Below are 10,943 nucleotides of genomic sequence, written 5' to 3' on the forward strand. Positions count from 1 at the left end.
CATCATTGATGTGCTATCGAAAAAGTGAAAGTTTTCCAAAAAATAAAAAGTTCTCTAACTTAAGTTCCACGTTAAAGTTTAACATTGACAGATTTGTGTTTTTGTAATTTTATCATGTTTAATTGTGACTGGTTGAAGAATTTTCTTTTAAACCTGACACTGCCCCCTAGTGAGTGAATGTCTTCACTTAAAAACATCTGTAAACACAATTTAGGCATCTAAATAACACATTGAAAAGGCAAATAAATAGAGTATAGAGCATAGTGATGAAGTCTCTCAAACCTCCACTGAAACTTGACAATGGATTTTTACATTTGAATGTTGCGCCAAAGTGTGAAAGGCACCACAATTACTTTAAATTCACCCACATAACATCTACCCACAGAAAAAGAAACAATCCCATTCTGGATATTCATCTTTACGGAGCTGAGAATAAAAAGCACGCAGCAGAGAGTGGAGAGAGCAACTCTATCCATCCTGACTCACTCCACCATGGTTCTGCCAGGAAATGGCAGAAAGATGGAATGACCCAAACACACAACACAAAGTTTCTGTGGGGTTACAAAAACACTGGCGTTCCCACTGAGACGAGAGCTGGTGGAACATGCTACACACTGAGCCCCAGGAAAGAGGATGTGTAGGCAGCCAAAGCGCGTCTGGCACAAATAATGGAACATGTCTGATGGTAGTTGAGAGATAATCCAAAATCTTGGACGACTAAATTATGTTATATTTTGTACCTTGTATAAACATCTTAAATTTCTGTGGTTATTTGAGCCTGTTTAAAAGTCATGAAAGAAACAGGCTCAACCTGCAGATTCTAACCATGAAATTAATTAATGGGCATTAGGTTAAGGTTTTTTTTTTTTAACAATGGTTTAGAAAATGGAAACTTGACAAGAATAACCATCCACTGTTAGATAACATGGAAGAATGACAGTTTGCTCTCAAGTTCTCAGACCACTTTCACCCTTTAATATTGATCTTAGAGATCAGTAACGCCAATCACAGTGCTGTGTGGTATACAGCTCAGTAACTGTACTAAAAATAATTATACTGTGTACCTACTGTGGTAAATTACAGTTGCTTACAAAGTAAAAGCATTTGAGTCCTATTTCCATGAGAATGATAATGCAAAGCTGCAGGGCACCTTATATTTCAATAGTCCCTAGTATTACGAAGTAATGTGGCATAAATGGTAAGTTGTCCATTTTCCTTGACGTTATTTTTCTTTTTAACAGGACATTTTTTAAAAGGGAGAAAAAGCTTTTACAGAAGCGTTTGTGACACAAATTTCGGGTTTAATGAGCAGATCACACAAACAGAAAAACCTCAGCAGATCAACATTATTTTATGTTCTAACATTAAAACAAATGTACATGTTTATACAACAGGAAACATATTTTGGATGACAAAATATCAGGCTATATTTAACAAAACTACATTTTACATTTTATACATAAAGTGGATTTAAATTACAGTTCAAATCTGTACAGAGAGAAAAAAAAAGATCAACTTCCCTTCTTGTCACAGTAAGCTCATATGGCCACAACATTAGGATTTCACAGTTTAGTGTGATTACTTTTCTCTCTCCAGTTCACTCTATCTCAGTGAAGCGTGCAAACATGGCCTTACGGACAGCATCCTTGTAGGTGTCAGATGCTGAGAGTTCATATGAGCTTCCTTTAATACCCAAGCCTGTGCCCTTGGTCCTTAATGAAGCCTGCGGGGAGAAGACAAAGACAGTTATTAGAGGAGACAAGTGCCCCTCAGGTAACGGAGCTAATTGCTTTATGAGTGAAAAAGAACACACTGACATGTATAATCCATCTGTTAGGAGCTGCAAGGGAGATGAGTGTGTGAAAAATTGGCAAAAGTGCAATGAATTATTGTTGGCTTCCTCACCGAGATGGGAGCAGTGATGCCCTGTTGGTGGCGCCCCAGACCTTTGCCCTCCTGCCAGCCCATTGCTTGCAACATCTTATTCCCAATATTATCACTTGTTAGGCCGTCTTTGGTAGGCTGCTCATAGTTTCTGTTGAAGGTGGATGAGAGGAGACAACATTAATGTAAAAAGATGTTGACGGAGATTCAACTTTCTTCCAGGAAAATCACTAATCTGAAAGCTGACAGATGGTTGCAGTGTGAGGTTAACACTTACACTGTCGGGGTTGGAGGTTGATAAAATTTCTTCTTAGGTGCAGGAGGTTCAGGAACACCATACTTCTCCCTCCTCTCTGCAGCTCTGTCTCTGTATTTCAGCTGTTAAAATGACCAAGAAACCCTATTGACTGTGTGCACATTTGTGAGACTATTGAAGGAGAAACACTGGAATAAAATTCTTGAGCCAAATACCTCAGCCTCTTTCCTTTCCAGCTCCTCCAACTCAGCCTCTGAAAGCCTTGATCTTCTCTGAATTTCCAAATTTTGCTACGAATGAAAGCAATACACACAATTACTAGTAAACAAAATCAATATCCTGTTCGCATATGTATTCAACACAGTTCAAGATCTATAATAACCTTTCCATTTTGAATTGAGGCGTTACACATTGAACAGATGGCAGCACCCAGAATATTCACAGCCGCTCGCAGATTAAATGCTTGCTGTTTTATCATCCTCACCTTGTGAAGGTCAGAGAGCTGCTGGTGACGGAGCAGAGCCTCTTTGGTGGGGAACTGCCGTCGACACAGCAGACAAACCATCTTCTTCCAGTCTGTTATTTTTCCCTCCTCGTCCGCTGCTCTGTCTGAGCTGCCCTCCTCTGGGTCGCTGTCCCCGTTGTAAGCAGCAACCAGACCACTCTGTAATATGAAAGCGGATACAGGTGGAGTGTTGTGGGATTTGTTTTTATCAATCATTTTTGAGTGGGGAAATAATAGCAAAGGGACAAACAAACCTTAGCTGAAGTCTCCAGTTCTGCCATCTTAAACTGTTCATTCATGAGCAACGGCATCTCAAAACCTCCCATTTGCTGAAAGGAAACAAATCTTGTCAACAAATACAATCATTTAAAGATTATTCTTCTAGTTGTCCACAACACTACAGCCAGTCCCTCATTATATGTTAATCATAAATAAAAGGTTACTAGTTATAATGATGGCCAGGTTGATTTCTAAAGTTTGCAAAGAAAAAAAAAATAGGGATCCAAAATTTATTTTACAAAAAATCAAAATACAAAAGTATATCATGTTAGCATCAGTGTGCATTTCCAGATGATCTCTCTCTGTCCGTATCAGCAGTTCCACATATGCTATTACACTTATTCAATGCATAACAGACACTGCTTAGGTCTAATACTGACTTATACATTACCTTCTTCTCGAAGAGGGTGAAACCTGCATCGGCAGCAGCAGACTCTTTCTTGTCTTCCTCCTTAGACGGTCCAAAGCTTTGGAAACTGCTCTTAAAACTTTCTTTTTGCTTATTCAAGCTTTTTGCCCATCGTTCCATGTCCTTTGCAATCTGTAATTTGATTAATAGCCAATATTATTTCAAAGATAAGTTAAGTTTTGAATTATGAATTTTTTTTTTTTAAAGTAGCGTGTACCTGCTGTGCAGACTTGCTTTTGGGTTTCTCTTTTTTCTCTTTGGGCTCTTTACTGTTTGTGGTGACTGTGGCTGAGGAACTTGCTGTGGTGTTAGCTGTGGATGTCTGTTCTGTGCTTGTGTCTGCTGGCACAGGGATGTATGTCTGCTTCTCACTGTCCCAGTAGAGGTACTGCTGAGTCTTGGAGTTATAATAGTACTATTGATGACAAGCATAAGAAAAAATGTATAAACTAACAGCTTTGGACAAAATAACTGACATCCCAATTCATAGTGTTTATCAGTAGATTCTGTACATGCAGCAAGAACACGGGGTACATACTTGGCTGCTGGGATCATAGTACAGACCAGTCTGTGGATCGTAATAGTAACCTGAAGACTCATCATACTGGTATGTGGAGGAGTCAGGGACACCTACAGTGACCAAAAGAAGCACATTTGAAACAAAACATTCTTTGTAAAACACATAAAATACACATATAGATGAGATATTCTAATCTTACCTGACGTGTTTGCAGTCGGGGCAGCAGAAACCGCAGCTGCAACAGTGGAACCTGCTGGTGTCACCAGTGATGCAGTGCAAACACTAGCAGCTTGTTGTATAGCATCAACTGCCCTTGCTAGCTGATGTGACTGAGAAAAGGGGGGGGGGGGGGTGTCACGATTAGCTTTTGCAGCCACCATACAGACAGTTATATAATAAATGAGTAGTTCTGTTTGCAGTATATAGATGCAATGCTGCTACATTGTCTACCTGTATGGCAGGCTGGCTGATAATGACAGGCTGATAAACTTGAGCCGTCTGAGATAAGACCACGCCAGTGGCTGCAGGGATCAAAGTCTTCATTCCTGGAGCAGCTGCAGACAGTAATGATGAAGTTACCAGTTACAGCCTTAGTATAAAAAGAACCCAAAACATCTCACGCGTGACTGACACCTGTTATTACCTCCGAGCAGCCCATCTCCAACAACAGGAGACAATCCTTCTACCTGCTGCTGCCACACTTGAAAATTCTGTCCCTACATGAGAGAAAAAAAACTGGTCTTTCACATTGGTCCTTCTTATTAAGATCATTGTCACAATAAAGTGAACTGTGAACTGACCTGTGCGTGCTGTGCAAAGCCCTCTGGAAGAGTAATGTATTCAGAGGTGGTACCAGAGCCTTGTTGTAACTAAACAGATAAAAAAAAACAGGTATGTGAACAAAGTTAGTAACAACACACAAGAACCCCAATTAAAACATTCTCTCTCTTCTCTTCACAACTGAACCAATATTTTACAAATAAATGTGTAAATCCAGTAACCCTCTTCTGTAACTTAGAGATAATATAATATTAAATATTATATTAAAATTTGCAATCCACTGAGCAGTATCTTTTAAGTGAGAATGAATCAAATGACAACATTAAAGTCAACCTTCACCAATATTGATTATCCCACTGAGAATCAACAATCCACTTTACAGCTTTTTGTAGCTTTCTGGTCCTTTCATCTCATTATTTTTATTCACAAGTCCATACTGTTTAGTCTCTCTGGTTCCCATCTAAAATCACAGACAGCCAAGCAAACACACCTCCACAAGCTAACTGTATGCCGCTTGTTCAGAATGAAATAGAGGAGAGCCAAAGTAAATGAATGACAAAGAAAGAAAAGGTATTGCAGATATATTTCCTCAATAGTTGCTCACAGACTTTAATCAAACAGCTAATGAGACAGTTATGTCTGCGGTTGGTGAGAGCCACTGAACCACAGTGACTCTTGAATTCAAATATTGAGCTGAAAGCTGGAGAAAAAAAATTTACGTTTCAGGTCGTAATTTGATATAGTGTTCAAAAACATTCTCATTCAATTTTTCTGCAGTCATTGTTAAAAATTACATTTATTTTGCAGATGCTTTTGTCAGACGTGACTTACAATAAACCTATTCAAATTTGTTAGGAAAACAGACCTAGATGTCATCAAATAGCAGTCATAAAGCGTATCCAAACAACGAAGACTAAGACTGTGTTCAGTGCTACAGTATGTGTACAGTTGTTTTTCCCCCATTCTTATCTTGAGAACCTGCATCTCAGTTGGGACATCTGCTTAATGCCAGCTTCCATTTATAGTATTAAGGGCAACAATTTGAAATTATTAAGGAACAAACACAAGCTGAATCCTGATACCTGGCTGGATGACCACTGAGCGGCGGCAATGGCTGTGCTGGCAACAGAGAGAGCACTGGCTCTGATCCCGTCGGGCTGTGCTGAGTCTCTGGAAAAGACACAAAGTGATTAGTTAAACCTTAATTTTACAGCACATACAGTGGGAAACGGAGTCCCTTATTTTAGGGTAGCTGAACCAATTGTATGTAATTCCAGGTAGACCACAAAAAAAAAAAAAAAAAAACATTAAAAAAGTATATGTATAGCATGTGGGAAAAAACTCCCTATTACCACAATATGTTCACAAGTAAATACAAATAAACCAATTTTGTACCAGAATATTTTAATAAAAATTCTGATAAAATTATTAGTTAGTTAGATAGTTGCTGTCACTCTCCCATTGCTGTATGTTCAAGCTGTTTTAAACTTTTTAGGGAAGGATGTTACCAAACTTACATCTGTATTTTTTCATTTCACTATATGAAAACATTTTTTGTTGTTGTTCAATAACTTTAGACATTTTATCAAAATAGTCTGGTCATACAAAATTGGTTCATTTGCATTTTTTCTGAACATATTTTAAAATCTGAACTTAAAACTCGGTTGTGCCAATAATTTTGACTATGACGATATGTACTATATTTTATTTATAGAAAACTAAACATGATCTCAAAGAGTGCATGTGCGCGTGTGTGTGAGAGAGAGAGATGACTCACTTTCTAGCACTCTTGGCATAATCCACGCCGATTGTTTTACCATCCAGTTTTAAAGGTGGCTGAAGGCTCTGGAGAATGGTGAGCAACTGTGAAGCCTCCTTTACAAGTAAAGACACAACAACACTGTCACACACTTGTACACCCCCCAAAAAAAACATAGTGACTTACATGACGACTACATACTCACTACATACATACCAAGGGAGAGGAGAGTTGGACAAAAGCAAAGCCTCTGTTCTGTCCTGTTTGCTTGTCTTTGATAAGGCGGATGTTGCTCGTAGACAGGTTGGCGTAAGGGGCCAATATGTTCAAAATTCCATCCACAGTTGAAAGGGGGGCAATGTTCCTCAAAATTATTGCTGTTAACAAATAGATAAATCATGAATAAATGTAGGCGGAGGAAATATTTCAATATGTGGTGAAAAGCTCACTCACTGTCTCCATTGTAATCTCCGGGCTGTTGGGACTCATTTAAACCATTTACTCCAGGAGACTCTCCGTCTATACTCAGCAATGACAAAGAGTGTAAGTCAGTACAACCTGCTGACATAGTGATTGAACGATTCTCATAAAGAAGGAGAAAAAAGATTATGACTTTAACTCACCAACTTTTGCTGCTCCACACCTGAAACATTTCAGCCTCTTCCGAAAATTGTACAGACCACACTGCAATAAACCAAAGACAATGTTTTCCTTTTATTATAACAATGCAAAAGAACAAAAAAAAAACAAAACAACAGTGTGTTGCGTTCATGGTGTAGTTAGAAAAATCACTTACAGCATTGCAAAGCCAGTTCTCAAACTTCTGTCTCAAAGTCCTGTCTCTGTTGCTGTAGTGCACGGCAATGCTTTTCCCTTGGATCACCAACTTGTTCTGTGAAATCAAAAGCCACCAGTCATTTCAAAATTCGACACATTCAAGCCAAAGAAGCAGGTGAGGTCCTGCCATTACCCCACCCCATGAGTGAGAGCAGCTGGAACGGGAAAGAGTGGCTAGGCTTACACTCGCTGCTTAGGTAGAGTGTCTCAGGGAGTAAAAAGGAACAGAGGTAGAAAGAGAAGTTCAGAGAGAAAAATGCAATTCTGTGTACGTGGCAATGAGTCCTCAAAAAAAAAAAAAAAAAAAGTTCTATGTGTTTGGGACCGGAGTGCTGCCAGCTCGTCCCTGTCTCACTCCAGTCTTCGGATTTTAAATGGAGATGAGAAAATATCCAAGTGACTGAGCTGGAGCAGAATGTGCTATGAAACCACAGGGCAGTGAGGACTAAACAAGACAATTTGGGCCACTCTGTTAACAGAAAGCCTACTCTTGATGAGAAGAGAAAAAAGACCTTTTGAGCTCAAGGTGCTGTAGATAATCTCCATAATGTCTCTCTTAACAATGCTAACATTATTTCATTGCATTTCCAAAAGCTAAAACCTTTATACAGTGATTCAACCCTGAATTCAAAACATACACTAACATATACTAAGCAGCTGAAAAACTAATTAGGCTGCTGTATACTTAGAAAATTAATCAACCAAGTGTGTGATATCAAAATTTTTTTACCTCTGATATCACAGTTTTGCATCCTCTAACTAAATACAAAGAGATTTCAGCTCTGTAAACTGGTATCATTGGTTAATTGGGGTTCTAATCTCCAAGAATAGTTCTAGACTTGGTGATTGTTGAGGCAACCTGATTGGTCTCCATCCATCGGGTAGAATCTTGCAAGTGATAAAACTCCACGAAGGCGAAACCTCGGCTTATACCTAGAGACAGCATTCAAATATAGACGGGAGGCGTGTTAGTTAGAATGCTTTGGTGCAACATTCAAACTCACAATGGGTTTGTACAGTCCAATTCAAAGTAAAAACGCAAGTGGGGAGGGTGCTTACAGGGTCAAGGGGTGGTGGTAGTGCATTTTGTTTACCATAGCTTGGATTCTCGTTACAAAATTGGCAGAGATATTGTACATACAGTTACCTCCTTACCTCCAGACACAAAGGATCCTCTGAAGGTTGCAATATGAGGCTTTTTTTTTTTTTTGCAGTGATAGCCATAAAGGAGGTAAAGTCGGTTTTAAGACAGAGCATGTGGGTGAAATCGAGACAGGCCTTTGAAAAGCAACACTCACCTGTTCTTTTCTTCATCAAACGTATGTCCACAGGCTGGGGCCCCTGCAGCTGCTCGAGTGCTGTGCGGATCTGGAAAAAAAAATTCGGACTAAATTCATCTGACTATAATTGCTGTTATTTCTCATTGTTTGCTTTTAAAACCCTTCTTACAACCTTACACAAACCGCTTCAATAACATCAAGCAAGCGCTTTTGTCAAGCTTTATGTCCTCTGTCCATTTTTATTTTGGTTCTTGTCATAAACTGTCAGTTGCCTCTTCTTTACTAGGTCAGCTGGGTCACAGAAAAAGCAGTTGAAATCAAGTGAATTTCTCAGACAAATTACATTTCCTCAATTTTCACAAACTGCCCAAACAGTCCCTCAGAACCTCCAGTAAAACCAGACTGAATGCAGAAGTCCACCAGGTCCCACCAACACCGCCCACAACCAGCTGCTTCATGGTGGATAAATTGTCATGCCAGGCAAGGGTGTGCCTCTGATTTCACATATGTACACATATTTAAATTTGCAAAGGATACGACTCATTTCTACACCCATTCCACATCAGTTTATACATTTGAAAGTTGCCCTAACAGCTGACTGCCTGCCCCTCTCCACCTGTAATCCCATCACACCTCTTGCAAGGGATTCTCCGCTCCTCATGAACAATTAAGAAGGAGGTAGCAGCTCTAACAACTGTCTGTGTGACTTAACCCTTAAAAAGTATGAGTGAGACTGAATGAGGACTGTGAGCTTACATCGTCCTCTGTGACATGAAGAGAGAGACCCCTTAACATAATAGTTTTGCTCTCCTCCTCCTGCTCCATTCTGTAGTCCTGGTCTGGATAATCCCCGTCATATTCATCATCAGATCGGTCACTGTTGCGTCTTTTTCGGCCCCTCTGTTTCAGACAAATGGAAAAAAAAAAGATGCTGTATTCATTGAAGTTAGAAACAAGATATTTTGCATTCATCTGCTACAGGCGAGAAAGACACATAAAAGTAACATAACTTACAAAGTTGTTTCCATTCACCTACCTCTGGACTGTCTCTGCGCTCATCAAAGCACTCTCTGTGTCTGTCATCACACCATCGTCGATCATAATCCCTCTCCACATCTCTACTTCGTCTTTCGTTCCACTCTATATCATCTCTCCTCCCATCCGAACCATATCTTCCGTTACGTTCACCCCGACTGAGCCTGAAAAGGAAACACAACAACAGACATTATCACAAACATCATCATGTGAAAACACATGCGCCAATTCACTGAATCACGTTTTTTTTTTTACCTTTTATCAGTTCCCATGGTTGAGTGTAGAGGACACACGTTCAATCTTTTATCAATGGATTCTGTGGGGGTGGGGGGGAATAGAGCTATGATTGGGTATTTGGCATCAGTCTGTGCAAACTCAAATAAACTGATAAATATCAAGAGATTGATTATTTTTAATCCATGTAGCTAAATGTGGTCACAAAGCAGATTTACCATTAATATTTTTTTAATATCAATCCACAGAAATCAAAATGATGACACCTATTTAAGAACAATATTTACTACTACAACTACAACAACTGCTCCTACTAGTACTACTACTACTACTACCACTGTGTTGCTCGAGAAGCCTAAAGTTGTATATGATATGTTGACATTACAAGCCGCTCACACACGGAGGGCTGGGGTCACAGCTGTTGATATCACTGACTGGCCTGAAACGACCGACTGAAAATCTCACATGTCCCCGGATGGTGGTGACCTTCGGCTAAAATAACTGCTCTGTTGGTCGTGTAAATAAATAGTAAATAGTTTTTCGCTGTGAAACAAGCCTTAGCCCTTTGCTAACACAACAGGCCACTTTGTGCAAATGGCGTCAGCTTGCACGACTGATGGACGCTGCACTAACCTTGGATAACTTCACCTCTGTTAACCGAGTGAAGAGATGCAAACCCGTCTCTTTCGTGTTAAACACCGCTTTAACTACACATCTTGCTAGAACTGGCAATGATCAGATAGAAGAGGCGTTTAGGATTTTTTTTTTTTTTTTTTTTTTTTCAGTTCTTCCGGTCTGTCGCCAGAAGAATATTTTTCTTTTTTTTTTATACAACCTTTGGCAAACAGATTAATTGCGCACTACCGCCATCTATTGATCAGGATGATTTACAAATGTAAGGAGGGGTCACAGCTTTGTGTCTAGTGTAACTAAAAGCAAAATATTTAACATGGTGAACAAACAAATGAAAAGGAATATAGTGAGTAAGTATAACAGGATTTACATTTCCTTAACCTTTCTAACATCTATAATAATATGTTGTTCTCAATGTACTTACACATAGTTTCCAAGAGCAACTTTCAGAAGATGGATAGAAATGGACATACAGATAAAAACAGGGGCAACAACGCTGAACAAAGACAGGAAAACATAAAACATAAACATA

General features: G+C 39.3%; 1 protein-coding gene across 2 annotated transcripts; it reads right to left on the bottom strand.

The window, feature by feature from the left end:
- Window positions 1-1,279: 1,279 nt before the first annotated feature.
- LOC139631205 (RNA-binding protein 5-like) lies at window positions 1,280-10,557 on the bottom strand. 2 transcript variants are annotated; one of them, XM_071495221.1, is made up of 25 exons: window positions 10,218-10,557; window positions 9,800-9,860; window positions 9,546-9,708; window positions 9,266-9,409; window positions 8,528-8,597; window positions 8,089-8,162; window positions 7,189-7,284; window positions 7,016-7,076; window positions 6,846-6,911; window positions 6,609-6,769; window positions 6,411-6,508; window positions 5,716-5,803; window positions 4,654-4,722; window positions 4,497-4,569; window positions 4,304-4,407; window positions 4,053-4,182; window positions 3,872-3,963; window positions 3,551-3,748; window positions 3,316-3,465; window positions 2,900-2,974; window positions 2,625-2,804; window positions 2,356-2,430; window positions 2,162-2,262; window positions 1,906-2,035; window positions 1,280-1,723 (listed from the first exon to the last, which is right to left on the bottom strand). In XM_071495221.1, exons 2-25 carry the CDS (start codon window positions 9,814-9,816, stop codon window positions 1,598-1,600), a joined length of 2,541 nt encoding a protein of 846 aa, XP_071351322.1. In that variant the 5' UTR covers window positions 9,817-9,860; window positions 10,218-10,557; the 3' UTR covers window positions 1,280-1,597. The 2 variants fall into 2 exon arrangements, with proteins under 2 accessions (XP_071351322.1, XP_071351321.1); XM_071495220.1 differs by having other exon boundaries at window positions 10,412-10,550.
- Between the last annotated feature and the right edge of the window lie 386 nt (window positions 10,558-10,943).

Source organism: Trachinotus anak, unplaced genomic scaffold (genome assembly GCF_046630095.1).
Source record: "Trachinotus anak isolate AG129_WGS33_773 ecotype Australia unplaced genomic scaffold, CSIRO_AGI_Tana_v1 ptg000013l, whole genome shotgun sequence".
Classification (NCBI taxonomy): domain Eukaryota; kingdom Metazoa; phylum Chordata; class Actinopteri; order Carangiformes; family Carangidae; genus Trachinotus; species Trachinotus anak.